Source organism: Chinchilla lanigera, unplaced genomic scaffold (assembly GCF_000276665.1).
Source record: "Chinchilla lanigera isolate Chin_1 unplaced genomic scaffold, ChiLan1.0 scaffold00144, whole genome shotgun sequence".
Taxonomy (NCBI): Eukaryota; Metazoa; Chordata; class Mammalia; order Rodentia; family Chinchillidae; genus Chinchilla; species Chinchilla lanigera.
Genome location: NW_004955545.1, coordinates 2,365,038 through 2,392,901, shown reverse-complemented (window position 1 = coordinate 2,392,901; position 27,864 = coordinate 2,365,038). Strand labels below are relative to the sequence as shown.

General features: G+C 56.0%; 4 protein-coding genes across 9 annotated transcripts in view; 2 read left to right on the top strand and 2 right to left on the bottom strand.

The window, feature by feature from the left end:
• Positions 1-6,025, top strand: part of Smg5 (SMG5 nonsense mediated mRNA decay factor) — a 31,542-nt gene extending 25,517 nt beyond the window's left edge. For both annotated transcript variants that reach the window (XM_005411667.2, XM_013508269.1), the window contains 6 exons: positions 2,176-2,235; positions 2,577-2,736; positions 3,327-3,417; positions 4,129-4,203; positions 4,547-4,685; positions 4,831-6,025. In XM_005411667.2, coding sequence (XP_005411724.1) covers positions 2,176-2,235; positions 2,577-2,736; positions 3,327-3,417; positions 4,129-4,203; positions 4,547-4,685; positions 4,831-4,914 — 609 coding nt within the window. In that variant the 3' untranslated portion in view covers positions 4,915-6,025. The remainder of the gene's footprint in view (positions 1-2,175; positions 2,236-2,576; positions 2,737-3,326; positions 3,418-4,128; positions 4,204-4,546; positions 4,686-4,830) is intronic.
• A 470-nt stretch (positions 6,026-6,495) lies between these two features.
• On the top strand, positions 6,496-10,688 carry Paqr6 (progestin and adipoQ receptor family member VI). Of its 5 annotated transcripts, none has more exons than XM_013508272.1 (8): positions 6,496-6,581; positions 7,552-7,624; positions 7,952-8,079; positions 8,153-8,355; positions 8,438-8,564; positions 9,087-9,183; positions 9,339-9,489; positions 9,810-10,688. In XM_013508272.1, the coding sequence occupies exons 2-8, from the start codon at positions 7,574-7,576 to the stop codon at positions 10,082-10,084; spliced, it is 1,032 nt and encodes a 343-aa protein (XP_013363726.1). In that variant the 5' UTR covers positions 6,496-6,581; positions 7,552-7,573; the 3' UTR covers positions 10,085-10,688. The 5 variants fall into 5 exon arrangements, with proteins under 5 accessions (XP_013363726.1, XP_013363727.1, XP_005411719.1 ...); XM_013508273.1 differs by having other exon boundaries at positions 6,513-6,548; XM_013508270.1 differs by lacking the exon at positions 6,496-6,581 and adding an exon at positions 7,049-7,103.
• A 99-nt stretch (positions 10,689-10,787) lies between these two features.
• Bglap (bone gamma-carboxyglutamate (gla) protein) lies at positions 10,788-11,811 on the bottom strand. The gene is made up of 4 exons (XM_005411659.2): positions 11,683-11,811; positions 11,483-11,521; positions 11,255-11,324; positions 10,788-11,053 (listed from the first exon to the last, which is right to left on the bottom strand). The coding sequence occupies exons 1-4, from the start codon at positions 11,744-11,746 to the stop codon at positions 10,924-10,926; spliced, it is 303 nt and encodes a 100-aa protein (XP_005411716.1). The 5' UTR covers positions 11,747-11,811; the 3' UTR covers positions 10,788-10,923.
• A 1,370-nt stretch (positions 11,812-13,181) lies between these two features.
• LOC102022746 (polyamine-modulated factor 1) lies at positions 13,182-27,855 on the bottom strand. Its single transcript, XM_005411660.2, has 5 exons — positions 27,589-27,855; positions 17,117-17,222; positions 16,187-16,287; positions 15,039-15,234; positions 13,182-13,628 (listed from the first exon to the last, which is right to left on the bottom strand). Exons 1-5 carry the CDS (start codon positions 27,741-27,743, stop codon positions 13,575-13,577), a joined length of 612 nt encoding a protein of 203 aa, XP_005411717.1. The 5' UTR covers positions 27,744-27,855; the 3' UTR covers positions 13,182-13,574.
• Between the last annotated feature and the right edge of the window lie 9 nt (positions 27,856-27,864).

The window sequence follows — 27,864 nt, the reverse complement described above, 5'->3', positions numbered from 1 at the left end:
TGGCTTGCATCCTGACTTTATATATAAGAACATGCATAGGAACATTTCCAAGATCAGATTATAGTCAAGGCTCTGGAGTGGGACAAACTTGTATTCTTTGCTCACTTTTCTTTGGAGTTTTTGGTGCTGAGGGTAGAACCCATGGTATCATGGCAGCTAGACAAGTGCTATGTCACAGAGCTGCTCCCTCCACCCCAGCCGAGTTCTCATCCTGGCTGTTTGTGGTGCATGAGTGCTTAGCTTCTTGGCACCTGCCTGGGGCTGCCGGGCTGTCTGCTTCAGCTCCACTCTCCTGATGGGTGCTCAGGAGCACAGCTACCTGAACTGTTGGCCTGGGAGTGTCAAGCCCTGGGTCATTGCTGCTGCTTCCCTGCCCTGGTGCAGGGGCCTCCTACTCCCCTGCATACAGTGCCCTATCTCTGGAACATGGGTTTCACAGCTACAGTCTTAGGATGAGAGACTCACAGGCTGGATGTTTGCAGGCGGGAGAGGGAAGTCTGTCCCTATACTCCCTTCCTCTCTAGTCTACCAACAGCCCTGTCAGGAAATGGCTAGCCTGGGCTCTGTTCTGCTTCCTGTCTTCCTCCTCTTGTGCTTTCCAAAGGGACACTCGGCCTGTTGAGTAGGGCAGGCCTTCATTGTGTAGACACTCGGAGGGGGTTGGAGTAGATCTTGTATAATCATATTATAAATATCAAAACTGAGAAACTTGGTATGGAGGTAGTACACCTGTAATCCCAGCACTGAGGAGGCTGAGCCAGGAGGTTTGCCATGGATGCAACACCAACATAAGCTCCATAGTGAGGTCAAGGCCAGCCTAAACTACATAGCAAGTCCCTGCCTTAAGAAAACAAAAGAAAAAGAGTAAGATTAAACTTAAAAGCCTCACCCTGCTGATGGTAATACTTGGCTCATTTAGGCCCTGGCCTTTGGTGGCGCACAGAACAAAGGCCCCATCTTTCTCTTACTTTTAGACCATAGTATGGAATTTGGACTTTATCCAAAAAACAGAGGAAAGACATTGAAATATATTTTAATATCTTTGTGTTTTGTTTGTTGAGGTAGGGTCTCACTATGTAGTCTAGGCTGCACTCAACTCATAATCCTCCTGCCTCAGCCTCCTGAGTGCTGGGATTATAGTCATGCACCCCAGCAGTTAGCTCAAAGGAATTTTTTTTTCTTTTGAGACAGGGTCTCACTATGCAGTTCAGGCCAACCTTCAGCTCACTTTGTAGCCCAGGCTGGTCTCGAACTCACAACGATCCTGCTGCCTCAGCCTCCTGAGTGCTGGGATTACAGGTGTGCACCACCACACCCGGTGGCTCAGAGGAGTTTTAAGCAAGGCCGTGATGAGCATTCAGTGCTTTTGAAAGATGGCCCTGGTTGCTGGTAGAGAAGAGATCTGTTAGGAAGGAGAGGTGTTGGCTGAGACATGGCCTCTCCATGCAGGTGCACGGAGGGGCAGGGTAGGAGACTGGGTGGGAAGTTTGGTTGATAGAACTGTTTGAATCATAGCTTCTGGGCTCTGAGAAAGGGAAGACTCTGAGCTAGCTTTGTACTTCTAACTCAGGCAGGGGTGGTCATTTAGCAAAGGAAGGAACTTCAGAGGGAAAGTTTTGTTTTGAGACAGAGTCTCTTGCTATGTAGTTCAGGCTGGCTTGGAATTCTCTGCATAGCCCAGGCTGGCCTTGAACTTGTGGCACTCCTCCTGCCTCAGCTTCCTGACCCCTGGGATTATAGGCATATGCCACCATGCCCAGCTAAATAAAAGTTGCAGGTTTGAGGAGAGATGGGACTGCTTGTGAGCAGGCCAGTGGATGTGTCGGGCTGGAACTCATGGTGCTCAGGGCCAGGTTGAGTCTGCAGATTTGGGAGACATTGGCAGGTTGCTGGTGACAGAAGGTGAGGTAGGTCTTAGTCCTGGAGGGGAGGCCTGGGCTGAGAAGAGCTGAGGAGCAGAAGTGAGCTCCCAAGACATGGCAGGCTGTGTCCTGCAGTGGTGATGGCACTCAGCTGCCTGTCCGCTGCCTGTCCCCAGGCTGCAGGATGCCACCTGTGGGGGCCCTGGGAGTGGTTGTGTAACCTGGAAGCAGCACACCCAGGAAGGCCTCCCGCTGTCCTGTGTGGTGCTCAGGAGGGGGCGCTCCCAGTACCTCCACTCTTGTCTCCTCACAGGCACAGGAGGAGGCCCGGCGGAACCGGCTGATGCGGGACATGGCGCAGCTGCGGCTGCAGGTAGGAACAGGCCAGCGCGCCTACTCTGGGGCAGCTTTAGCTAGACCTTCCCTACCATGGTGCTCACCTTGCTCAGTGCCCCTGAGCCCCCACCTGCTCCAGTCAGACTGGCCTCACCGTGCTGTTCTTCTGGAGCTGCATGCTGTGTCTGCCTTTATTTTTCTTTCTTTTCCTGTAGCTTTTATTTCTGTCCACTTTTCCCTCATGGTCCCCCATAGCAGCAGGAAGAGCCCTGTAAGGGCCAGCTTAAGCTGCCTTGCTGCTGGCTCCTGGCTTCTCTTGTTGTCCTTCCTGCTGAAGCTCAGGATCCCTGCAGCCACCCTCTTTGCCTTCTCTTACAGCTCGAAGTCTCTCAGTTGGAAGGCAGCCTGCAGCAGCCCAAGGCTCAGTCAGCTATGTCTCCCTACCTCGTCCCTGACACCCAGGCCCTCTGCCACCACCTCCCTGTCATCCGCCAGCTGGCCACCAGTGGACGCTTCATTGTTATCATCCCACGGACAGGTAGGCTTACTGGGGATAGGCCAGGTAGAATGTGGCTAAAAGAGGCTCTTGGCTTGGGATTGAGTAACCTTTATTTGGGTCCCACACATCAGCCAGGTGTACTTGTGAATGCCTGTGATCTCAGCTATTTGGGAGGCTGAGGCAGGCAGATTTCAAGTTTAAGGTTAGCCTGGGCAACTTAGTGACTCAGCAAGACCCTGTCAAAAAATACAAAGACTTGGGAATGAGCTCAGTGATGGAGCTCTTACCTGGCAGGCAAAAGGACTGGTCCGGTCTCCACACACACTCTACACTCAACAGTACACACACAGAGTGACCTTGGTCAATTATCAGCTTTTTAAACCACAGTCACTTTCTGTGAAGTGGGCACGAGAGTCCCTATTAAACCCTGCCACACAAAACTGGGAGACATGGAGAGGAAGATCCGAGTGTGCACCCAGGAAGTCCCTGCACATTGTGGTGGAAGGCACAGGGCACTTGGGAGCCTTGGAGGGGCTATGGTCTCTTTCCCCTGCGGGTGTCTAGGGTGGGCGCAGATGCTTCCTCCAGAGCAGGGTGAACGGTTCAAGCTGAGCTGTTTTGTGCTGCAGTGATTGATGGTCTGGATTTGCTGAAGAAGGAGCACCCGGGGGCCCGGGATGGGATCCGTTATCTGGAGGCAGAGTTTAAAAAAGGAAATAGGTGAGTGCGGCTACCAGGCCCCCATGGAGCCCTGTTCTGCTGTGCACGCAGCACCTGCTCTCGTGCTTCTTGCTCCTGTGGGGGAGAAGTGAGCTTCAGCCTTGGTCATCCTTTGCACAGCACCAAAGCCATCACTAGAGGTTGGGGGTCCTGCTAAAGCAGAGGGTGAGCCCAAGCAAGAGCCCTGTGGTCTGAGCCAGGGCCTTGTGAGGATCCCCTGAAGCAGGGTTGGGGTGGGGTCAGGTTTCCAGGCTGAATGTCTGCCTTGGCCACCCTCCTTCCCACTTCCCCTCTGAGCTGAGGCAGCTAGGGAGAGCACATGGCAGCAGCGCAGGCTGCCCTCCTAGCCTTTGGGGCCAGAAGAGTGGGCAGGGTGCAGGGAGAGGAGAGTCCTCTCTCCTGCCGGCTGGCCTGCCCCTCTTCTGCAGCCAGTCCCCGTGCCTAGGAAGCTGTACAAGGCCGGCTTGTTTGGACCTTGTCTTCAGAAGCCCTGACTTGAAAAGCTTCTGCTCCAGCACTTCCAGCTTCTCCCCTGGGAGGAACTAGAGAATTGATGTTATCAGAGGAAAGTGAGCTGGGCTCAGCAACCAGGAAGCCACATAGAGTCTGATGAAAGAGACCCCCGCCCTCCTGCAGACCTGGCCCCAGAGTCGCAGTGGCAGATACTGTATGAGGTCCCACCCCGCCGCACTGACTGCATCCCCTTTCCAGGTACATTCGCTGCCAGAAGGAAGTGGGCAAGAGCTTCGAACGGCATAAGCTGAAGAGACAGGATGCAGATGCCTGGTAACACTTTTCCCCTCACCCTAAAGCCTCCCTTCAGGGGCCAGCGTCCCTAGGCAGCAGGACAGGGCCTGCCTAGCGCTTCTTACAGGCCCCACCTCCAGACAGGATGAGGTTGTCCTAGCCTGGGAGTGCTTTCCTTACTCTGCCTGGAGATGTTTGTGCTCTCGCTTGAGTACACTGGCCTACTTCCCCAGTGGCTCCCCTAGGCCATTTTCCAGGACCTACTGCTGCTGGTTTCTCCTGCTCTGCCCTGGTGCCCTCCTGATCCCCACCTTACCCTGGACCCTGGGGATCCTCCTGTTCAGGCTGTGCTAATGCTGGGTGTCGTTCCGCCCCCCGCCAGGACTCTCTATAAGATCCTGGACAGCTGCAAACAGCTGACTTTGGCCCAGGGGGCAGGGGAGGAGGACCCGAGCGGTATGGTGACCATCATCACAGGCCTTCCACTGGACAACCCCAGTGCGCTCTCGGGGCCCATGCAGGTGAGTCATGGCGAGGCCTGTAGGGAGGGGTGGACCAGCCCCCGACCTCCAGAGAGCTGCCTTTCCGTCCCCACCCTTCCACAACCCCCAGTGAACCGTCCTGCAGTTCATGTCAGCCCCTACCCATCTTTCCTGCTGTCCATAGGCAACCCTGCAGGCCGCTGCCCATGCCAGCGTGGACATCAAGAACGTTCTGGATTTCTACAAGCAATGGAAGGAGATTGGCTGAGACTGACCCCAGGCCCTACAGTAGGGCAGACTCCAGATCTCTCCTGCTCTCCCTGGCAGCCAGGACCACCACCTGTAGTCACCCCACCAATGCAGACTCAGTGTACACAGGAAGGAAACCCAGCTGCCAAGAGGCTGGGGAGGGCCCTAGAGCCAGCTGGGAGGGTGGGGTCCCTCTGTTGCCAAGGCAACGGCAGGAAAGCCAGGGAAGTGCTTGGAGCAGGAGAGGCCTGTGGGCCCCAGCCAACACTCCCTACCGACCCTCCTGCTGTCCCGAGGCAGGTGGCAGGCACAGGTGTTTGTATTTCATTGCAGTGGTTGCTGGACCTCTAGGGGAAGGGACAGCAGAAAGGGCCCTTCGTCCTCACCCAAGGACAGGGTAGTGGGGCCAGGAGTTGGACCCTCCAGGCCCTGGGGGAAGAGTTGGGTGATACCAGGTATCTGGATGGCTCTGCAGACTCTTCTTCACCTCCCTTTGGGGTACTGGGTGACCCTGGAGTTGCTGGGGCCCTAGGAAAACAGGGTCCAAGCGGCCTGTACCACACCGCAGGGGCCACACTGCTCCTGCTCCTACCTGCCTCTAGTGGCCCTGGGCTGCAGGCAGCGTGGTCCGTGTGCTCCTGTGGTGCTGTGTTCTTGGCTGCTGTGCTAGGCAGTGGGGGTGCCAGTAAGAGAAGAAGGGGGAGCGGTGCAGGCTGCGACCATCCCCTTCCTGTCTTGGGAGGCCTGAAGACAAGGGGCAGCGTTCGATGGGCACAAAAAGGAGCGGCTTACTGCCCTGACGGGCTCCCCTCCTTTTGCCCTTCCCCAGGATGAAAGGCCTGGGGGGCTGAGCCGGGGCAGGCGATGGTGGGGCGCAGAGATCATGAGTAGCTCAGGGCAGTGAACAGGCACAGGGAACAGCACCAGGGCTGGGGTGGACCTAGTCCTGCTGCCCCCGCCCACCCCAGTGCCAGCCTTGCTTCCCAGGCTGTGCTTAGAGGGGAACCGGCTTCCTGCCTGCTTCCTTCAAGACAATGTGTCCAGAGAAGCTGGGGGAATGGGGTCACCCCACTTCCTGGCAGAGACTGAGACAAAAGCATCATTAAATAAAGACCCCCCAAGTCTCCCTGTCTGCTGGTGCCATGTGTGCGGGGAGGGGGGGGACACATGCAGAGCTGGTGCCCTGGCCCTGGAGGTGGCTGCTCAGCGGGTGTCCCTGGAAGCCATCCAGAGACTCCCTGAAAGGCTGCTGTGGTCAACCTCAGGCTGACCCAGGGGCAGTCTCTGGGAGCCCCCATGCTGCAGTGCTGACATGCCCAGAGCCTGGCCCTGGTTTTGGAGCCTTGTGCCCAGCCTCCTGTGGGGGAACTTGGGCCTGGGGTGCACTGGCCCTGGACTGTCCTGTGCCACACCACAGCCGTGGCCCAGCCTGAGCCAGTGCCTGGCAAGCCTGGGTCAGGCAAGGCGCTGGCTGTGCACGGGAGGCTGAGTGAGCTGCCTGCTAATGGGGCTGGGCCACCCTGCGCTGCTCCTTAGAGGCTGGACAAGGCGAGGATTGTTCCCGGCTCCCCTTTGTCTCCCCACTCCCCGCCCAGGCCCGGCCCTCCCTGCCACTCTGCTGTCAGCCGAGCTCTGAGCCCCGTCAGGCTCTGGGTAAGGACACTCTGCTTGGGCTCTCACTCCAAGGTAAAGCTCTTGTTTAGGTCCCTGTCTGCAGGCACCTTATTGTCCTACAGAAATTTCCACAGCGCTTGGGAGGGGAGAACCGCAGCTTCTCACCCTCAGGTAGCGGGGTAGCACCTGGGATAGGGGATACCTCCCACCCGCTCCTGGGCGGGACAAGGGAGAGCCCGGGAGGCTGTCATGTTCACGTGGAGCACAGGTTTGCCTTGTGCCCCCAACTTAGAGGCAGGGTTCCCAAACTTAATGGCAGAGGAGCAGAGTCGGGCGACCTGCTGGCGGTGGAGGCTCAGAGCAAGAGCTGCACGCAGGCTGGACGGCAAAGCCGGAGGCAGGAAGGGGCGGGACCGGCCTTTGAGTTGCTGGAAAGTTTTGGCCTGGGGAGGGGGAGTGTTCTTTTCTCCCTCTAGTTGAGCGGCACCACCCACCTCGCTGGCCCAGCCCCTCCGCGGGTGCCAAGGAATGTGCTGGGAGCGGCGGGCGGGCGGGGCAGCGGAGCCGCGCCACCCGGAGGGAGGCAGCACGCAGGTCTGGGCTGAGGGGCGCGGGCTCCGGAGGGGCAGGGGCCTCAAGGGTCCCCAGGGGCACAAGTATAGCCCTAGAGAAGAGCCAGGCAACCTCCTCATTCCTTGCCCTACTGGCTGGCATCCTGCTTCTTCAGGAATTTTCCCCGAGGGCAAGAGTTTTCGAAGCAGCGCAGTGTTCTGCTGGGGTGGGTGCTCCGCCTGCTGCGCTGCCTCGGGGAGCAGGGCTGCACCCGGCAGAAGCAGGACGGGGCTGTCTGAGCCTCTCTCTCTGGACGGGTGTCCCAGCTAGGACTGGGAGGGAGGGTCCTGGGATACTTCGCTGGGCAGTGGGGCCCGCTGCCACCCACGCACGGAGCCCATCCGGGGCCCAGTGATAGTCTGTCCCGAAGCTGGGAGACCAGGGGTCTCCAGACGGCGCCGGTCCCTGATGTCCCTCGATCTGCTTCCAGGTCGGCGTGGAGTTACCCGGCCATGCTCAGCCTCAAGCTGCCCCAACTCCTCCGAGTGCACCAGGTCCCCCGGGTGAGGGCTCAACCTGCCACCCTGCTCCCTAGACGCGGCTGCAGCACAGCGTCTTCTAGCCCTGGCATTAATTCCTTCTGTGCCAGCGGCGACTTCCTCAGTCCTCTGAGGACCAAGCGTGCCCCCCATCCCGGGCTCTCCAGCTCCCTTCCCCGAGAGCCGTGGGTGCCCGCTCCTCCTCACTCATCTGCTCTGTGGGTGACGACGAGGAACGGACTGAGTTTGACTGGGGCCACCATGCTGTCTGGCACAAGCTCCTCGGGGTCGCTTCCAGAGGCCTCTCCCGGAGGGAGCCCCCGGTGACGCCCCTCCGCCCCACTGCCCCAGGTGTTCTGGGAAGATGGCATCATGTCTGGCTACCGCCGCCCTACCAGCTCGGCCTTGGACTGCGTGCTCAGCTCCTTCCAGATGACCAACGAGACGGTCAACATCTGGACGCACTTCCTGCCCACCTGGTAAGCCGAGCCCCGGCGGGCAGCGGGTGCGGGAGGGCGGCGGGGTCTGGGCTGAGCGGCCCGTCCCCGGCAGGTACTTCCTGTGGCGGCTGATGGCGCTGGCGGAGGGCCCGGGCGGCACGGAGCCCTACCACCGGCCGCTGCTCGTCTTCCTGCTGCCCGCCTGCCTCTACCCCTTCGCGTCGTGCTGCGCGCACACCTTCAGCTCTATGTCGCCCCGCGCGCGGCACATCTGCTACTTCCTGGACTACGGCGCGCTCAGCCTGTACAGCCTGGGTGAGACGCCGTGTGGCCGCGGGAGCGAGGGAAGGCGGGAAGGAGGGAAGGCGCCCGGGCCTCAGCCCCCTGCCTCCCACAGGCTGCGCTTTCCCCTATGCTGCCTACTCCATGCCGGCCTCCTGGCTGCACGGTCGCCTGCACCAGTTCTTCGTGCCTGCTGCCGCACTCAACTCCTTCCTGTGTACCAGCCTCTCCTGCTACTCCCGGTGGGTTCTCAGGCCCCGCAGTGGGCTCGGAAGGCAGGGCGCAGGGACAAAGCAACCTCTGCACTGCCCCTCAACATCACTTACTTACTGCTTGTTATTAAGGACTTACTGTCAGACCCTGTAGGCTGGTACCTTTCCCATTACATCTCCTTTTTTTTTTTTTTTTTTTTTTTTTTTTTACTTTTGCAGTACTGGGCATTACACCCTGGGCTTTTGCACTGAGCTACATTCCTAGTCTTTTTATATTTAAGACAGAGTCTCATTAAGTCTCTAAATTGCCCGATCTGGGCTTGAACTCGCAATCCTCCTGCCTCAGCCTCCCAAGTGATGGGATGACTGGTATGTGCCACTGTACCCTGCTGCTGACTCCTTTAACCCTCACAGCCTCTTGGCCATTTAGAGGGTCATGTGACCTAAGGACTTTCTTAGCCAATATGCTCCATTCTGGCCCAAGGCCCCATTGCCCTCCTTATCCCTCGCCAAGCCAGAGATGGTGACCAGCCTGTCCATATTGCATCCCAGGTTCCCAGAGCTGGAAAGCCCTGGGCTCAGTAAAGTCCTGCGCACAGCCGCCTTTGCCTATCCCTTCCTGTTCGACAACCTCCCACTCTTCTACCGGGTAAGAGTGTCCAGGGCCCCAGGAGTCCCCAGTCCCCAGTCTCAGCCCTCTGCCTACTCTCCAGGCGCAGCACCTACCCCAGCAGTGTTCTCCAGCTCTGCCTTCTCTATCCCACTCTCAAAGACCTTCTCCCAGCCTTGCTGTTTCTTTGCCAGCTCGGGCTGTGCTGGGACAGGACCCACAGCTGTGGGCAGGAGGCGCTAAGCTCCAGCCACGGCTACCACCTCCTGTGTGCGATGCTCACCGGCTTCCTCTTCGCCTCCCACCTGCCTGAGCGGCTGGCCCCAGGGCGCTTTGACTATATTGGTGAGGGCACGCCCAGCCTGGTCTGGGGAGGGCTGGGGACAGCTTCCCAAAGCACCCGAAGGCTCAGTAAATGGGGAGCATGGGCTGAGGGTGGGAGCAAAGGACAAGAAGAACTCGCTGTTCTTCCTCAGGCCCCTCCTCCTCTCCACTTCTCTGTGGCAGCAAAACTAGTGACAGTTGTGCTAGGGGATCAGCTTAGACACTCCCTCCACCCACTCTGGGCGTAGTAGGCCCAGAAGATGGGCAGCTTGCCCTGAGTGATGGTGAGTCAGGGCAAGCCTCAGAACGGGCATGCGCCCTGACCTGCCCCCTCCCTGCAGGCCACAGCCACCAGCTATTCCACATCTGTGCCGTCCTGGGTACCCACTTCCAGCTGGAGGCAGTGCTAGCTGATATGGGATCACGCCGAGCCTGGCTGGCCACGCAGGAGCCACCCCTAGGCCTGCAGGGCACGGTGGCCACATTGGGCCTGGCGGTGGCCGGAAACCTGCTCATCATTGCCGCCTTCACAGCCTCCCTGCTTCGGGTTCCTGGAATGTGCCCCCTGCTGCAGGGTGGCCCAGCAGACGGGGGATCCCAGGCCAAAGAACAGTAAGGTCCCTTTCTGTCCCCAGCTGGAGGGCAGCAGAGACCTAGTCCCAGGGCTGCAACCTGAGGTGGTGGCACAGCTGAGCCTGGAACAAGAGTGGCTAAGGAAGGTCTGAGAGAAGGCACAGGAGACGAGGGACATCAAGATCATCGGCAGAGAGCGATGGGGACCATGGGAGGCACATGTGGGCGACGGATGTGCTGAGGGTCTGTGAGGGGAGATGTGTGTGTCCAGGCCCAGGAGGGGGCATCTGGCCCTCATCTGGCTGCGTTTCCAGTGCTCCTGAAGTCAGCTCGGCCCAGAACAGCTGACACGACTAACACAGGCCTGCCCCAATGCTCGTTAACCAGGCCCGGAGCCACCTTCTGCCCCCACCAGAAGCAGGCAGTGCCCGGGGTGCCAGCAGCTTTTTGTGACAGAGACTGTCTGTTTTGGGCACAGCTGTGTCCTCAAGGTGTCCAGGCCTTGGAGGCTGGATGGTGTGGATGGAGCACGGGTGGGGAAGGGTACGGGGCTCAAGGGGCGACCCCAGTTAGACTTTAGGAAGCCAGCTTCAATGCTTTCTGGAACAGAGCAGATGCACCAAATAAACTGGACTTGGGAAACACTTTCTGAGACTCAAGAAGGTAGAGCTTCCTCTCTGCATCGGCTGAATCTTCCTCCCTCCCTCGCTTCCAGCTCTGCACACTGGACAGACTCAGACCACCAGTTCCTCCTCTGGGCTTTATTTGGGAGTAGCCAGGCTGTATCCCCCCGAAGGCTGGCAGAGAGGGGGCAAGGGGAGGGGAGGGTCTGGGTGTGGAGCAGAGGCAGTGGGGCTGTGGGCGGCCGGAGGAGCAGCCATCCTAGGCTGTGCCGTAGAAGCGCTGATAGGCATCCTGGAAGCCGACGTGGTCCGCCAGCTCGTCACAGTCTGGGTTGAGCTCACACACCTCCCTTTGGGGCTCCAGGGGATCTGGGGCAGGGGCCGGGGCTCTGAGAAGCCCCCCACAGTAGCATCAGCCCAGGCAAAGTGCCATCCTCTCTTCCCACTGCACATGGGGCTGGAGAGTGCCCACCAGGGAGGACGGAGTGGCCTGGCCAACGGCCCTGCAGTGTCTGGAGGCCACTCTGCACCATGACTCCTGTGGGGACACCCCAGAGCCGCAGGGCTGGCCCGGCACCTCCCCCTCTTACCCCAGCCCTTGGTTCAGGTAGCGCCGGGGTCTCTTCACCACCTCGCTGCCCTCCTGCTTGGACAAGAAGGCTGTGGGGCAGAGCGCAGGCATTAGGTGGCTCTGGGCTTGGGAGGATGATGGGCTGGGGAGCGGGCTGGCCTCCCTGACGGCCCAGCAAAAAGTGGCAGGGGTGGGTACGTGGGGCGAGGGTGGGTCCTGAGCGTTGCCCTTGCCGGGCCCAGCTTACCTGCACGCTTGCCAGACTCTGCGCCGCTGTGCTTCCCATCTGCAGAAAGAGGGAGCCAGTTCACCCCGCTCATTCCCCTGCCTCTGCCTCCACGGACGGATCCGGAGACAAGTGGACTGAGCCTCGGGAGGGCAGTGAGAGTAGAAGAAAGAAGGGTGAGGAGAGTTGGGGCTATGCCCCGGAGGGGAGAGGACATTCACCTGCCCAGGCAGCGAGGCAGAGCACAGCCAGGGCCAGCAGGGCGAGCAGTGTGAAGGCCTTCATGGTGCCTGTGGGCTTGGCGTCCGGGCTGCTGCAGGGACTCAGCTGGTCTGCCCCTTCCAGCTCCAGCACTGTTTATATCCACTGGGCTGGGCCCCCGCGAGGGGGCTGTGGCTGCCCATGGGTCAGGCGGGCGGGACACAGGGGAGGCTGCCAGGGCTAATTGGGGGTCATCTACCCGGGCTCTGTGGGCCAAAGCCCAGAGGATGTTGTGGTTGGGCGCTGCGGCTGCCTGGGCTGGGCCCTGGGGGTGAGGGAGGAAGGTGGGCGCAACCTGAGACTGTCAACCCCTGGATGCTGCCCCAGCCTCTCAGAGGGCTGCCCCTCCTCCAGCCCCTGCTGTCTTCTCTGGAGACCCCCAGCCTAAGGCTGAATATTTTCTGGGGCTCAGGGAGAGCCTACAGGGGAAGGGGGGCTGAGTTCTAAAATAGGTTTGAAAAGAGCAGGGTCTCTCACAGGCTGTGATTTGCACTGTCTGCCTTGGGGGCAGGAGCCAAACCCCAGGGAGGGCCAGGCTGGCAATGCCCTCACCCACCAGCAAACCAAAAGGGCAGCTCGGCTACTCAGGGCTACACATCAGGACAGAAGGGTCAGGGCAGCAGGGCAAGAAGCAGCAGGCGGGGTGGTGGGCTGTGAGATAAGGACAGCTTCTCCGCCTCCAGGCAGGGTAGGTGGCTACAAGTGCCAGGTCCACAGGACGCAGGACGGGGGTGGGCACTGCAATGCAGCCCCGCTTCTGGGACCCTAGCAGCCAGGGCCACAGGGAGATGGAACATTCCTCCAAAAAGGCCAGAGCACCCCAGCCTGAAATGCCCCGTGCCTGACTGGCACCTCCCTTCTGGCCCATGGCCTCGCTCACATGCCGCCCACCAGGGATCAATGTCTGCCCAGCCTCACAAATAACAAAGCTCTCGATGGCACTGGGCAGGAGGGAGGATCTGGGCAGAGGGGAAGATGGAGTTGGGCTCAGTTGGAGGGGACTGGAGTTCAAGCAGCACCACCTGATGTCTTCCTGTCTGTCCTGACAGACCTCACCAGGCCTCTGCCTGCAGGGCTAGGGCGAGGCTTCCCAAGGAAAAGCCCTGAAAGCACCATCCTGCTTTTAAGGGCCCTGGCTGGAGATCAAAGCAAGGAGACCCAGCTTCCTGGAGCCCCCTACTTACACAGTGACACTGCCACCTCAGAATTTCAGAATTAACCCAGAGGGCAGAGGTGGGGCAAGGATGGACAGTGCCAACCCTCGGCAACTTGTCCTCACTCCAGGGAACCCAGAGTCCTCGTCTGTGTTGCCCTCTTCTCATGATGCCCAACACAACCCCCCTACCCCCACCAGGCTCTCATGGACGGCGGCTGCAAGCTTGATGTGCAGTTGCTTGGGCAGATGCCCCAAAGCCAGTCTTGGCCAAGGCGACACCAGGCGTGGAAGCATCCTCCAAGATTACAGTGTAGCAGAGGAAGTTTATTTACAGATGTGGGCAGAACATGGCAAGTGCCCCTGGGCTGGCCAGCAAGATGGCAATCAGTGGAGATTGAAAATATTCCTGGCCGGAGGTGGGGTTCAGGAAGCAGGAGGGTGTAGGGGACAATGCTGGCCTGCACTGAGCCGAGAGAAAGCCCAGCATCTGACTCCCAGGGTAGAAGACAATGGGGAGTCATCTGGAGTGGCAATGACCCCTGAGGGAGCCGCAGTGGCGCAGAGGTAGTATGCCTTGCTCCAGCTGGTTCTGGGACGGGCACCGTTTCATCTGTCCTCTGGATTAGGACCCAGCACGCTGGCCATGGGCCGTGACCTTGACCGCCCTCTGCTCCACTCCAGGGCCCGCCGTGCCGCTCACTCGGGCTCCTTCAGCACCGCTGCCAGTTCCTGGCGTTCTCTGTGCAGAGCCTGAATCGGGCAGAGAACAGCCCTGTCAGGGTCTGAGGAAACCAAACCCTTTCTCTCGGTGGCACCAAACTCCGGGCCAGCCTTCCCCTTGGACAACACAAGAAGGATCTCTCTCCTGTCACTGGCCCAGTAGGCACATTAGGTCAGAGGCACACAGGAAGTCCCGACCACTTGGAGGTATTTGTGCCAGGTGAGCTGCCATGGCCATAGTCAACAAAAGCCCCCAAAGTGGCATCCCCCAACCCTCTGACCTCATCAAAGCCTCACACATGCTAGGCACAACTCTACCACAGAGGTACATCCCAGCCTAAGTCAACTTCCAGTTGGGCTGTAGACAACAAAACTCTGGAGCTCCGATACAGAGCTCAGCACTGAGCACCAATGTGAGCGACCCACTTCCAGGGACACCAGGATCTATAGCTGGGACGGGTACATGTGGTTTCAGGAGCAGGTGCTGCCTTCTCCCTCTTAAAACAGGAGCCCTAAGCATCAGAGCCAGTGGAGCCCTGAGGATCAGTATTTGGCCAACATAGAAACTAGGGCCTAGTGACGGGATGGCCCCAGGGCCTGGTGGCGCTGTGTGGCAGAGGCCGAGTGTTTTGCTCAAGGACTCAGCATGAGGCCTGAGTGCCCAGGACACGACTCAGCTGAGTATCCTGACCCAAGAGAGAGCACTAAGTGGAGGTCACTGCGACCTTTACACCCGCTGTCTGGTCCCCTAGGACCAGCCTGTGACATGAGGAAACTTGAAGGGCAGAGAAAGCAGACCAACAGCCTTCCCCCTGTTGCCACCTCGCCAAAGCCAAGGCAGGAGCTTTGGGCTGCAGCTGAGTGGTCTTGGGCAGAGCAGATCAGGGCATCCGAGAGCCAAGGATGTGGATACCTGCTTGCCTTAAAAACAGGAGGGTCTGCCCCAGCAAGTGGCTGTCCAGTGGCCACTGGCGGGTATAAGCTGGATGTTCACATGATGGATGGAAAGAATCCATCAGTGTCACCACTAGGCCTACCAGCAGCCTCCCAGCGCAAGTCCATCCCATCACCTATGCGCTGCTGTGCAGCATCGACCTTCTCCCCGTCATTTACCTGAAGCCACTTGCAAAAAATCAAGTTCACTCTTGTTTTTTTTTTTCCGGTACCGGGAACCGAATTCACGACCTTGCACTTGCCAGGCAGGCGCTTTGCCGCTGAGCTAAATCCCCAGCCCCTCAAGTTCACTCTTGAATGGCCCCTTGCTGGGGGACAGTGGAGCTGTATGAGCTCCAGAAGTCACCATCATGTGCGTACTTTAACGAGGCAGCAGCCTTGCTCCCCATGGGTTCTCTTATGTTGGGAGAGGGGAAGCCACCAATTTGGAGATTCCTAAGGACCTACTAGAGGCGGAAGGGAGAGCAGGCAGGACTGAGCACTTGCCTGCCAGGCCTGCTGCCGGGCCTGCACCTGCCGCTGCAGCTCCTCCACTTGTCTGCGCCCTGCCAGGACGGCTGCCGCCAGCTCCTGGTTCTTGGCCTCTTGCTTCTGCACATGGCGCCGGAGGGTATCCCGCTGCTGTAGGAAGTAGGGCGCCAGGACGCTGCACAGGTCTTTCTCTGGGGTCCCACTGGGGCGCCTGGGGGCCGCATGGGGCCAGGGATGAGGGAATGACACATGAATGGGAGGGTCCCACTTCCAAACCCAAGGAGTGCCATCCCCGCTCCAGTCTCAAGGCAGCTGCTCCAAGACCTCTCCCATGAGCCCCTGCACCCCCAGACCTGCCCTGACGGAAGCGCACCTCCCACCCCGGTGTCACTGCACTCAGTCCTGTGCCCAGCCTTCCCCTGCACCCCAAGTGCTCTTCTCTCCCACGCACAATCCCTTCTCCAGCAGCCTAGGGCCGAGGTGACTGTGCTGTGAGCTGGCGTGAGCAGGGTGGTGGCAGCTGGGGTGGCTCTGAGAGATAGCGCAGACCCTGCGGGGCCCAGGACCAGCGGGCTAGTGAGGGAACATAAGGAAAGTGGTTCCGAGGAGGCACAATTACCTCAGCCACTGGAGGTTCTTCTCAAAATTCTTTTCCAACTGTAAAACTTCATTCTCTTAGGTACTAAGGTCACAGAGCATAATACAACGGCAAGCCTGAGGCCCGTGAGGGACACGAGGGTAGTGGCCGGCCAGAGGCCAGGCCCCATCTCTCTCCACTGCACACAGTGTCAGCTTGGGGAGCTTGTCACTGCCAAAGCTCTAGCATCTGTGACAGCACTGAGCATGCAGTAGGTGCTCTTTAAACATTCACTTAAGGAACGAAGAAATCAAAGCCAGGTGCCTGACCAGCCCGATCCATGTGTAACCAAGCCTTGCTCCTGCCTCCTCCCTCTCCCCTCTGCGCCCCTCTCTCACAGGCCACAGCCTCTGGGAGCCTGGGCAGCTGCTTGCGCCCTAGGCGTCCTCCCTGGAGGACTCTGCCCACCAGCTGTCCCCGGGTCGAGTCTGCTGTGTGTTGCCCTCTTAGGGCCCCAGTCCCACGTCCCCCGTGCATGGGTCAGCCTAGGAGCTGGTGGCTGCCACGTCCTACGCCTCCTTCTCACCAGGCGGGCTCCTTGCGGTTTTTGCCGTCTTCCACAATTTTATCCAAGGAGTTTAAGACAGTTTCTAGGTTCCCCTCCTTTTTAATTTCTGAGATTTCCTCCTAAGGAAAAGGAGGAAAGAGTGGTAATGACACTGGACCAGCCCGGGGTAGAAATATGCTAACTGGGGCACCCCACTCAGGAAGATTTGGCTAATTTCTATTGTGTCTTTTTACCTTCCCCGAAATTCCAACTTTTCTATAATAGGTTTTTTTTTTGTACCGGGAATTGAACTCAGGACCTCAAGCTTGCCAGGCAGGCTCTGTGCCACTGAGCTACATCCCTGGTGAGGCCTTTATAATTAAGAAAATAGAGGGCTCGGGATTTAGCTCAGTGGCACAGTGCCTACCTAGCAAGCGCGAGGTCGTGAGTTCGATTCCCTGTACTGAAAAAAAAAAAAAGAAAATAAGATATAAATGGCAAACATTCCAAGAAGTCTGCAGGAAGCCTCTCCCTGCTTGTCTTTGCTCCTGCCACTCAGTGCCCCTGGCTGACTGCATGCACTGTGACTGACATTTCGCAGGACTGTCCTGGAGCGACAGTGGGGAGTCTGACTCCAGGGACGTAGTGGTGCGCAGCCACGGGGATGGAGCCCCATCTTTTTCTGCATCTCCAGTAGTAAATGCCTCTTCGGAGCCACGCACTGTCCCGGCAGCAGGAGGTGCACAGACGACTGAGGCTCTGTCCTGCCCTCCCTAAACTCAGGGGATGGAAAAACGTAATTACAACACAGGACAAGGAGGAAAGGGGGCATTTAGGGTGCTCACGGGAGGGAGGGGTGACTGGGCCTGCTGCCTGTTGGGCATGGAGGAGACAGGTCACCGCCCTGGGGCATGACAATCTAGAGATAAAAGCCAAGCCAGTGGTGCCTGCGGGCTTCCGGCCACTCACCCGGATAGATGCCTGCAACTGAGTGACAAACTTGTCGTAGATCTGCTGGGTCATCTCAGGCTGCAGCTGGTGGAAGTGCTTGTAACAATCAGTGAATCTCTGGTAGCTGGCAGGGAGGAGAAGGCCAACATCACCCTCACCTGGCCCGCCTGGTCCCCTGTGGTCTCACCACGGACCACAAGCTATCTCCTCGGGGCCCCAGCTAAAGGTGGTGGACGCAAATCTCCCTTGCAGTGCAAGTCACAGGATGGCTCGACTCCACACAGTGCCCACAGCTCCCTTCCCATGCACAGCCCCACTGCAAGGTGGGCCACGATGACCCTGCAGGCACAGTGCTCAGCCGGATCACTGAGCTCAGGAGTTCGAGGCCAGCCTGGGCCACATAGCAAGACCCTTGTCTCAAAAACAAAAAACAAAATACCCAAAAACAACAGAAAGGTGGGCCATGATTACTGTGAAACCCGCACCCGCTGAGATACCCAAGAGGAAGGCATGTGCAGCAGGACCTTGCGGCTTAGCCAGGGAGGGAGGTGCTGGGACCCGGCCCACGTCAGTGAGCACGGGAGGAAAGCAAGTCCTCCGCGAACGCCAGTGAGGACTTGGGAACAGTTTGATTGCCCGTGGACTTTCTGAAAAACACACTCAGACCAAAGCAGAAAAGCCATGTTTTAGAAAACATTCATCCCTCAAGCACTAAATTTTACCTTTTCATGCAAGCAGTGACATCCTGCCCTCTCAAGGTCACCGGGACCCCCAGAGACCCAGAGCAGTGGGAGAGGCACAGCGGCACAGCAGCCTCTTAGGTTGCAACTTGGACTGAGGTGATTCCAGGCTGCTGGTCCCAGGCCCGCCCCACTCCCAGCCTCCGTGCCCACCCTGGACCCAGATCCAGGGCCTGGCCTGCTTGGGCAGCGGAGTCCACCCTGCAACCTCCCCCATGGCCTCCCTGCCCATCTCTCCTTCATCCCAGCACACAGCAGGCCACTACTTCGGCCTTCATGGGGTATGCAGGAGGCCACTCGCTACATGCTGGGCAAGTCTCGGCTTTTGCCTAGGTTCAAATCCTGCTGCTACTACTCATCAGCTCAGAGGCCTTGGACAACCTTCTTCTTCTGTAGGCCTCAGTTTCCCCTTCTGTCAGATAGGGATAATGACAGCATCTGTCTCTTGCAAAGGTACTGGGGCATGATATGCAGCTCCATGTATAAAGCAGTGAGTTTGGTCGCTGCCCAGCACATTGACTTGTCAGTGCTGTCAGTACTGTCCTCACGAACACCTCCACCCGTCCCCTCAGGGCTGTGGAAGTCGTGACTTCTTGGTGTTCTGCAGCTGAGAAGTCACGTCCCTTTGGAAGGCAGTCAATGTGTCTTAGTTGCAACTGCATGAAAAGAAACCAACCCAGCACCAGGAAGAATCTGTCATCCTGCCATCAGGGTCTGTCCCCACTAAAGAGAAAAGGCTAAATTATGGCTCCCCCGAAAAACCTAAACCTATCATCAGTGAAAGTAACCTTTAAAAACCACACTAAAAAAAAAACCAACCACACTGCTGAGTCTCCAAACTGAATGACCACAGTAAACTGACTTTATCCTACCCTTTCTGTACTATCTGAGAATCCTTCATGGATTCTGAACTCATTAAGAAAGCATTTCATTTCCCGCTGTAAGTAACATAAGGGTGCGGTGCAGCTCGGTGGTACATAGAGTGCTCAACAGCTGTGAAGCCCGGGCTCCACCTCCGGAACCACAAGACAAAACAAAACAACTCACTGTAAACCGAGTTTTCACAGAAGTCTGACTCAGAAATTAATGGAATATTTAAGCCCAGATTCGAGCTCTGGCAGTCGCTCAACCTGTCAATGTATATGTGTGGATAAACTGTGTGAGACAACACGAGCAGGTAAGAGCCACAACGTCATAGGGGTAGGGAGTGCTGGGGGACCAGAAAGGGACCGGGTTGGCCCTTCTCCACAGCGATGGGTGCTGCCCAGTTCAGCATGTTTCACAGTCTTTCCACTAGAGGGCAGCAGTGAGCAGCATGTCCCTGCTAAGAAAGGATGGGCCCTGAGGCCAACAGGACAAATCAGGCAGGCCTACAAAGGACACAGATACTCTTGGCTCTTCATACCTTTGCCTTTCCGTGAAGAAACATTCCTGTTTGGACTTTTTCTCTTTCTCCTTTCTCAGTCCTGTGTACACTAGGCAGCCCCAGGACTGAGAATAAGAGAAAAGACAAAAGAAATTTTGTTTTTAAATGGATTGAAAAGCCGGGAGTGGCGGCGCACGCCTATAGTCCCAGCACTCGGTAGGCTGAGGCAGGAGGATTGCCACAAGTTTGAGACCAGCCTGAGCTACAAAGTGAGCTCAAGGTCAGCTAAACTGCATAGCAAGGCCCCGCCTCAAAATAAATAAATAAATAAATGGACTGATTGGCAGTACTAGGGTACTGAACCCAGGGCCTCTGTACTGAGCTATGTCCTCAGCCCTTCCTTTGAGGCAGGGTCTTGTTAAGTCATTGAGTTGCCCAGGCTGTGTTTGAACTTGTCATCTTCCTGACTCAGCTACTCAGAATTCTGGGGTTACAGATGTGTATCACTACATGTTGCAAGAAATCTTTCTTAAAGAAAATAAGCAGTCAGGCATGGTGGTACATGCCTGTGACCCCAGTATTTGAGAGGCTGAGGTGGAACTGTCACGAGTTTGAGGCCAGCCTGGGATACATAGTGAGTTCAAGGCTGGCCTGAACTACATAGCGAGAGACTGTCTCCAAAAACAAACAGACAAACAAACAAGTAAGACAAAAATCTCCAGATCAGTGACTCAAGATGAATGGCTGTATTAAAAGTTGTATTTTGCTCTGCATGGTGGCACATACCTATAATCCCCGATACTCAGGAGGATGAGGCAGGATTGCATGTCTGAGAACAGTCTGGGCAAACTAACAATACTCTTGTCTCAAAATAAAATTTTTAAATGGCTAGGGTAAAGGGCTACAGATATGGCTCAGTGGTAGATTTTTTGCCTTGCATGCACAAGGCCCTGGGTTCAATCCCCAGTACCACCAGAAAAAAAAAGCTGGTGATGTAGCTCAGTGGTCCCTGGGTTCAATCTCAGTACCTGAAATAAACAAACAAAAAAAGTTATCTTTTGGGTTGGTGGTGTCGCTCATGGGTTGGAGGTGTAGCTTCGGGGTTCCATCCCTAGAACCAGTTTTTTTATTTTTGGGGTTTTTGTTGTTGTTGTTATTTGTCTTTTTGAGACAGGGTCTCACTATATAGTTCAGGCTGGCCTCCAACTGATGGTGATCCTACCTCAGCCTCTAAGTGCTGGGATTATAGCCATGTTTGACCACACACCACTAGTTTGGTTTTTTTTTTTTTTTTTTTTTTTTGGTTTTTCTCCGGTACCGGCAACCGAACTCACGACCTTGTGCTTGCCAGGCAGGCGCTTTTGCCGCTGAGCTAAATCCCCAGCCCCCTGGTTTGGTTTTTTTTGAGACAGTATCTTACTGTATAATCCAGTTTAGGGCCAGGGATGTAGCTCAGTGGCATAAGCGCTTGCTTGGCAAGCTTGAGGTCCTGAGTTTGATTCCCGGTACCCAATGCCAAAAAAAAAAAAAAAAATGACCAGTCCAGATTAGCCTTGAATTTGCTATGTAGTCCAGTGTAGTCTCAAACTTATGATTTTCCTGCCTCGGCCTCCCAACTGCTGAGATTACAAGTGTGCACCACCACTTCCAGCTACAAACTGCAAAAAATTTTTAATTTTTAAAAAGTATTTAAAACTCTATCTTTTAAAAACTAGATGGGTGTGGTGACACTAGCACTCAGTAAACTGAGGCAGAAGGATTGCTATGAGTTTGGAGCCACCCTGGGCTATATAGTGAGTTCAAGGCCAGCCTGAACTACATAATTAGACCCTGTCTCAAAAAAATCAAAGAAGTTCAAAAATAAAAACTAATAATTGTCTTGCTGTAGGAAGCTGCTGGAAAGCTTAAAATTAAGAATAAGATAAACCGCTCAGCATGGTGGCACATGCCTGTAATCCCAGCACTTGGTAGGCTGAGGCAGGAGGATCATTGCAGGTTCAAGACCAGCCTGGGCCATGAAATGAGCTCAAGGCCAGCCTGAACTGCATAGTGAGATCCTGTCTCAAAAAAAAAAGGAAAGCCAGGCGTGTTGGTGCACGCCTGTAATCTCAGCACTTGGGAGGTCGAGGCAGGAGGATTGTTCCAAGTTCGAGACCAGCCTGGGCTACAAAGTGAGTTCAAGGCCAGCCTGAACTGCATAGCAAGACCCTGCCTCAAAAAGACAAAAAAAAAAAAAGAATCAGACAAACCAAGTATGGCATACTCCTGTAAACACAGCATTCCAGAGGCTAACACAGTGTTACGGCTTATATCCAGCTGTCCCCCAAAGCCTCATGCAGCCACAGGTGTAGTTTTTCAGAAATGGCTGGATCTAGGACAGTGATGGTGAATCTTACAGAGACTGAGTGTCCAGACTGCAACCCAAAACCCACTTATTTATCGCACAGTGCCAACACTGCAATTAAACCTGAATACTGAAGTTTTAGGTTAGGAAAAAAAAAAAACAAACCTGTTATAGCAAGACCCTGTCTCAAAAAAAGAAAGAAAAATAAAAAAAACAACTCATGTGATACTCAGCTTCTGGGGCAATTTGGCTTATATGCTGAGAGGCAAGACTTCATGCCCACTGTGGCATGCATGCCATAGGTTCGACACCACTGATCTAGGGTGTGTGATGCTGGGATTACTAAATTACTAAATCAATTACTAAATTAATCCACTGGTTGGTTTGGCATACTTCTGGGAGTGGATAATGGGAAGGCCCACGCTGGATGTCGGTGGCAGCACCCAAAGGGAGGGTAGCCTGGAAGGTACAAAAGGGAGAGGCAGGCTGCTGCTCAAAGCCTTCTGCCTGACTTGCCTACCATAAACCATTTCCTCTCTGTGATGCCCTCTGCCATGACACCCTGCCTTGGAGCCAGCTGACTATGGACTGAAACCTCTACCAACTGTGGGCTGAAATTTCCTCCTCTAACTTGTGACACTGGGTATTCTGTCTCAGCAATAAGAAAAGTAACTAAAACAAGCAGAAAGATCCAGAAATTGACCCCAGCCTAGAACACAAAGCAAGACTCTAAAAAAAAAAGAAAAAAAGAACAAGATAAAAAATAAAACACAAGAATCAGAAATTGGGTTATTTGAACTCAAGAGGCTGAGGCAAATAAGACTGGAAGTTCAAACCAGGCATGGTGGAGCATGCCTATAATCCTAGCACTTGGGAGGCTGAGGCAGGAGGACTGATGCAAGTTCAAGGCTAGCCTAAACTACACAGTGTGAGTTCAAGGCCAGCCTGAACTGCATAGAGACCTTGTTTCAAAAACCCAAACCAAACCAAACCAAACCAAACCAAACCAACCCCCTCGCCCAACGATATCAACATCCCCAGAGCTCAGGAGCAAGCTGTGGCAGGGCTGGCTAGAAGTGACATGGCCTGCACGCTGTGGTCAGGAAGGCTGGACAGAAGCAGGCTGGACTGACTCAGGCCAGAGGAGGGAGAAGAGGGCCGCCAGGGTCGGAGTGGGGGTTCAGAAGGCATTGCTGAAAGGACAGCAGCCTTGAGTAAGGCAGTTGGGTGGGGACAGAGGTGATGGTCTGGAAATACGCGTGGAGAGAATTAGCAGCAGGCCCAGGCAGCCCAGAGGAGCCAGACCACACCCTAGAAACAGATCACCACTGCGGCCTGCACCATCTGCACCGAGTGAGGTTTCACGGCATTCAGTCGGTTTACACGTCCCAGTGCAAAGGAGTTCCCTGTGGACAGCGATGCTCTTTGCTTTCTTTTGTTTGTAGCAGGAGGCAAACCCAGAGCCGCGCTTAACCTAGGTAAGCCTGTGACACCGAGTGCACCCCAGCCCACTGGCACTGGGTTTAAAACTCCACCAGTTCAAGTGCAAGTGCAATGAGTTTCCTTCCTTAGTCCCCTTGCACACATCACGTTCCAGGCCGCAAGCCTGGGCCAGAAAGGCATGGACTAGCCCCGCCCAGGGTATTAAGAACTCAAGAAGCATCAATCACCTCCGTGCTTCGGCTCTTAGGTAACCACCTCTCCTGTGGCAGCTGCTCTGTGTACCTCTGGTGGACCCAACTGTTCTCTGAATAGTACTAACTGCTTTTTTTTTTTTTTTTTTTTTGGGGTAGTATGTGTAGACTTGTCTCTTGTTCTTGATGGATTATGAGGCCTTGGAGGTTAGGAAACACACTTTTTTTTTTTTTTTTTTAGTACTAACTGCCTTCAGCCTGGGCCCAACTAACAGTGCCCCTAACCGACTACCTTTCTGGGGGAAGGATGGGACAGGCTGGCCTTGAACTTGTGGTGATTCTCCTGCCTCAGCCTCCCAGAGACTGGGACTATAGGTGTGAGCCACCACGCCCAGCTAGTTCACAAATAAGAAGGATGTCTAGTGAAGAGGCAGAGAGGAGAGAGAACAGTGGCAAGGGATAGGGGCAGAGCAGCAGCACTTGTGCAGCAGCCCTGTGCCCGTGTATGTGCACCGGCCTGAGTGTGCATGCTGGACGCTTGCAAGCCCTGGCTGGCGGCCAGCGTGGCGGAGGAGTGAATGGCCGTGCAGGCTGTGCTGAGGCGCCTGCCCTGGAAGCTGCGCCGAGGCGGTCACGCCCGGGAAGCGGCAGAGGAACTCGGCGGACTCTGAGCTTGGGTGGAGGGCAGGAGAGATGGAGGTGCGCGCAGCAATCTGGTGAGAGTTGCACAGGGCCAGTGAGGTTAGAAAGGTGGCAACCGACAAGCCGGGTGGGTGGCTGGGAGGGTGCCCCGGGGACTCCCAAATGTCCAGCTTGAGGTTCCCACAGCGAAGTAAGGGATCGCAGAACAGGAGGGAGGGAGGAAGCTCCACAGCGAGCTACAAGGCTCGGAACGGTTCTGTGCGGGCAAGTGGGAACTTCTGGGGCCGCTGACAGCGGGCGAGGTCAGAAAGCCAGGAATGCGTGTGGGAGGCGCACGCACGCGGGTGCCAGGCAGCGCGCTCAGCCAGCGCGGCAACGAGACCCAGCACCCCGGCTGGGCTGCGCGAGCCCGGTCCTCCTGTCTGCCAAAGACCCCCGAGTGGAAGGCTTGAGAATGGAGGTTCCCGAGGCATTGCTGGGGCCAGGGGGACCTTCACGACCGGGGCCTGTTGGACGGAAGGGAGGTCCCTGGGCCTGCGCCCTTAGGGGGACCTGGGGACCTGGCGCCTCCGCTGCCTCCCTCGTCCTCTGGCCGCCATGAGGGGGGCAGCTGCCTTCACTGGGTGCCACCCCCTCCATGCGCTGCCTCTCCACAGGCCACAGGCAAGATATGCACCCTTTATGAACCAAAACCTCCAAAACTGTACTTTTTTGGTGGTGGGGATGGAACCCAGGGCCTTCAAGTGGAACTACACCCCCAGCCCATTTTTAAAATCTTTTATTTGAGATAGGGTCTCTCTAGGTTCCTAAATTGCTCAGGCTAGGACTCAAACCTTCCACTCTTCCCTCTTAACCCTCTCAGAGGTCTAGGATTATGGGCATGAAGCAGCACACCGAGCTTTCCTCTTATTTAAATTGCCCCAAGTATTTATGATGGAAAGCACACAACACAAGCAGACAACAGAACTGCAGGCTGTGGTGAGTGCTATGAAGGAATAAATAACCAGGGGATATCATGCCAGATAACCAGGGGAGAAAGCAGACCTGAGAGAGGGTCAAAGAGGAGATGAAAAGTTCCTGCCAAAGCCAACACCATGTGCAAACGCCCCAAGGCCAGAAAGCACAGGCATTTGGGGAACTGTAGGGTCAGAGGGAGACCTAAAAGGCAGGCAGGGCTAGCGCAGGCAGGTTTTGGAAACCACAGCAAGGAACAGTGGACAGTCACTGCAGGGCTGTGAGCAGCAGCACAGCATCTGATGGAATTCGACCATTCTTCACATGTGGAGCTGAAGTAAGCACTGGGCAATATCCCAGCATTTAAGGGACAGGCAGCAGAGGAGAAGTCAGAGAAGCAGCTAGCAGGGAGGAACACCTACGTGTGGTGGTGCACACCTGTAATCCCACCACTCTAGGAGGCTGAGGCAGGACCATCACAGTTTGGAGCACAGCTTGGGCAACTTAAGTGAGACTTTGTCTCAAAATAAAAAATAAAAAGGGCTGGGGATGTGGGTCAGTGCAAAGACACTGGGTCCAATCCCCAATACCAGGGAAAAAGACAAAGGACAAGGGACGAAGAATGGTGTTGGAAATCAAGAGAGAAATTTCAAGAATGGAGAAGTGGCTAACTGTGAAATGCTACAAGGAAACAAGCAGGTTAAAGGTGAAAAAGTGTCCCCAGTGTTTGGCAGCAGAGAGGACAGTGACAACCAGTTGAGGGAATGGTAGCAGACTGCCCTGAGCAAAGGGAAACTGGAACTGGGGAAGGAGGACGGGGATGTCTCAACCTAAGGCCTGGGTTTAGCCAGAAGCTAATTTGGAGGCTAGGAGGCTAGGAGGATCCAGGACCGGCCTCTCAGCCAGAGGGATAGAAGTGACAACTCCCACTTGATGGTCTTGTCCTTATGAACTACAATTTTTTTTTTTGTCTTTTGGACACAGGGTCTTGCTATGCAGTTCAGGCTGGCCTTGAGCTCACTTAGCAGCCCAGGCTGGTCTCAACGATCCTCCTGCCTCTGCCTCCCCAGTGCTGGGATTACAGGCGTGCGCCACCGTGCCTGGCTGAACTACAAATGTTGAGTAGGGAAAACATGGTGGCTCCCAGAACTGTTGCTGGGGTCACAGGGACATTCAGGAGGTGCAGGCAGCAAGTAAAAGAGCTGAGGGTGTGGTGACCGCAGGTTCACTGAGGGCACCGCTGAAGGGCAGGACTGTGACCCGAAGGCCCACTTAGCACATGGCTGAGAACCTATGACAGATGCTGATAGAGCCCAGACAGGGACACCCCACCCCACCCCACACCGCCGGTTAAAGTGAGCCCACCCACCCTCTTAGAGAAATGCAAGTCTCAGCCGGATGTCACTCGTGTGGCTTCCCTAACCACCGTGCCTAGTGCTGTTACATTGGCTGCTCTTCTCCCCAAGCCCTGTGACCAGTATCTACCCACTGAGTGCAAAGTCCAGGACTGAGCCCTCGCCTGCTTCATGGTAACCCCGCACTGGACACGGTGAAGGCACACAAGCATGTGCTGGGTCACGGGGAGAAAGGCTGGAAAAAGGTGGAAGTCTTTTTGCTTTGTTTTTGAGATGGAGGCTGGGATTTCACTATGTTGCCTAGGCTGGCCTTGAACTCTGGGTTCAAGTGATCCTACTGCCTCAGCCTCTGGAGTGACTGGGACTGGAAGCACACATCACTGTCCCCAGCCACAAAATGGAAGTTTTCATGAAGACAAAGAACAGAGCTGGGCATGGTAGTACATGCCTGTAATCCCAACACTCGGGAGGTTGAGGCAGGAGGATGGTTACAAGTTCAAGACTAGCCTGGGCTACAAAGTGAACTCAAGGTCAGCTGAACTGTATAGCGAGACCCTGTCTCAAAAAGACCAAAAAAAAAAAAAAAAAAAACCAAAACCAAAACAAAACAAAACAAAAAAGAAAGCTGGATAAAGGAATGGCTATGGCCAGGGGACCACACTGGAAATTCTGGTAACTGTTTCAGCATTAATGTGTCCAGTTGATGGGATCAGGATAAAACTCTTTCCTCTAAAGTGTCCAAGCAAGCTGTGGTGGCACACACCTGTAATCTCTGCACTCTGGGAGGCTGAGGCAGAAGGATCTCAAGTTTGTGCCCAGCCTGTGCAATTCAGCGACTTCGTGAGATTCGACCTCGAAATTTAAACATAAATGAATAAACCAATAAAGGGGACTGAGGAATGTGGCTCATTGCGAAGCCCCTGGGTTCAAATCCCAGTATCGCCACAACTGTTGATAGGAAAGGCAATGAAACACAGAGAAAAAAATTCCTTATGATAATGTTAAGTCCTCACAACCTCCCAGGGAAGGCATTAATTAGCCCCACAAATGCTAGCACTTTTCTGTGTGCAATACCGTCCCGGGCGGCTCCGGTGTACTCAGCCCCGTTAATCCTCCAAATGACCCTACGGGGGAAGGCGCTGCAGTAGCGTCTGACGGCCGGGAACCGACCAAGCGGGCCACCCTGGAAACCTTGATCTGAAGCGACGTTCTCGTCGAAACGAGGCTTCCTGCGGAAGGAGCAGCCAGCTGTCCCGGGCCACAGGTTACCTGCGACTCTTCTAGGCTCTGTACCTGACAGCGCAGTGAGGTCACAGCGACCGCCACCACCTAACCCCCCACCGCTCCGTCGGGTCCGCGCCCCCGAACCCCACGTGACCGCGCCGCGGGGCCGAACTCGCGGGATTTGGACTGCAGCTGGGACCAACCTCACCGTCTCCCTATCTTCCACTTTACCTCCCGGCGGCGGCCAGCTTCTGGAGAAAGGTGTCCACCATGGTGTCGAGGAGCTTCACCCGGGAAATGGTAGTGCCAGATGGCACGGATTCCGGAGACGGCCCGCCAGGCTTTCCCTCAGCCGCTGCTTCAGTGGGGAGGCCAGCTTCAGCCATGTTGGAGTCGAACCGCCAAATCGAACTGGCCGGGCCGCACCGCCCACCAGTGCTCCCGATTGGCCGTCCCTCCACTGGATGCCGCTGATTGGGACGGCGGAATGTTTGTCACCGAAGTGGG

Excerpts from the sequence above, each read along its gene's own strand:
- LOC102022746 (XM_005411660.2), bottom strand. The coding sequence starts at position 27,743 with ATGGCTGAAGCTGGCCTCCCCACTGAAGCAGCGGCTGAGGGAAAGCCT. Across the intron at positions 17,223-27,588 it reads AAGCTGGCCGCCGCCGGGAG|CTACCAGAGATTCACTGATT; the intron begins GTAAAGTGGAAG and ends CCTCCCTGCCAG. Across the intron at positions 15,235-16,186 it reads AACCGCAAGGAGCCCGCCTG|GCGCCCCAGTGGGACCCCAG; the intron begins GTGAGAAGGAGG and ends TGCGGCCCCCAG.
- Bglap (XM_005411659.2), bottom strand. The coding sequence starts at position 11,746 with ATGAAGGCCTTCACACTGCTCGCCCTGCTGGCCCTGGCTGTGCTCTGC. Across the intron at positions 11,522-11,682 it reads CTGCCTCGCTGCCTGGGCAG|ATGGGAAGCACAGCGGCGCA; the intron begins GTGAATGTCCTC and ends CTCTTTCTGCAG. Across the intron at positions 11,325-11,482 it reads AGAGTCTGGCAAGCGTGCAG|CCTTCTTGTCCAAGCAGGAG; the intron begins GTAAGCTGGGCC and ends TCTGCCCCACAG.
- Paqr6 (XM_005411662.2), top strand. The coding sequence starts at position 7,038 with ATGTGCTGGGAGCGGCGGGCGGGCGGGGCAGCGGAGCCGCGCCACCCG. Across the intron at positions 7,104-7,951 it reads CGGAGGGAGGCAGCACGCAG|GTGTTCTGGGAAGATGGCAT; the intron begins GTCTGGGCTGAG and ends CCACTGCCCCAG. Across the intron at positions 8,565-9,086 it reads AGCCTCTCCTGCTACTCCCG|GTTCCCAGAGCTGGAAAGCC; the intron begins GTGGGTTCTCAG and ends ATTGCATCCCAG.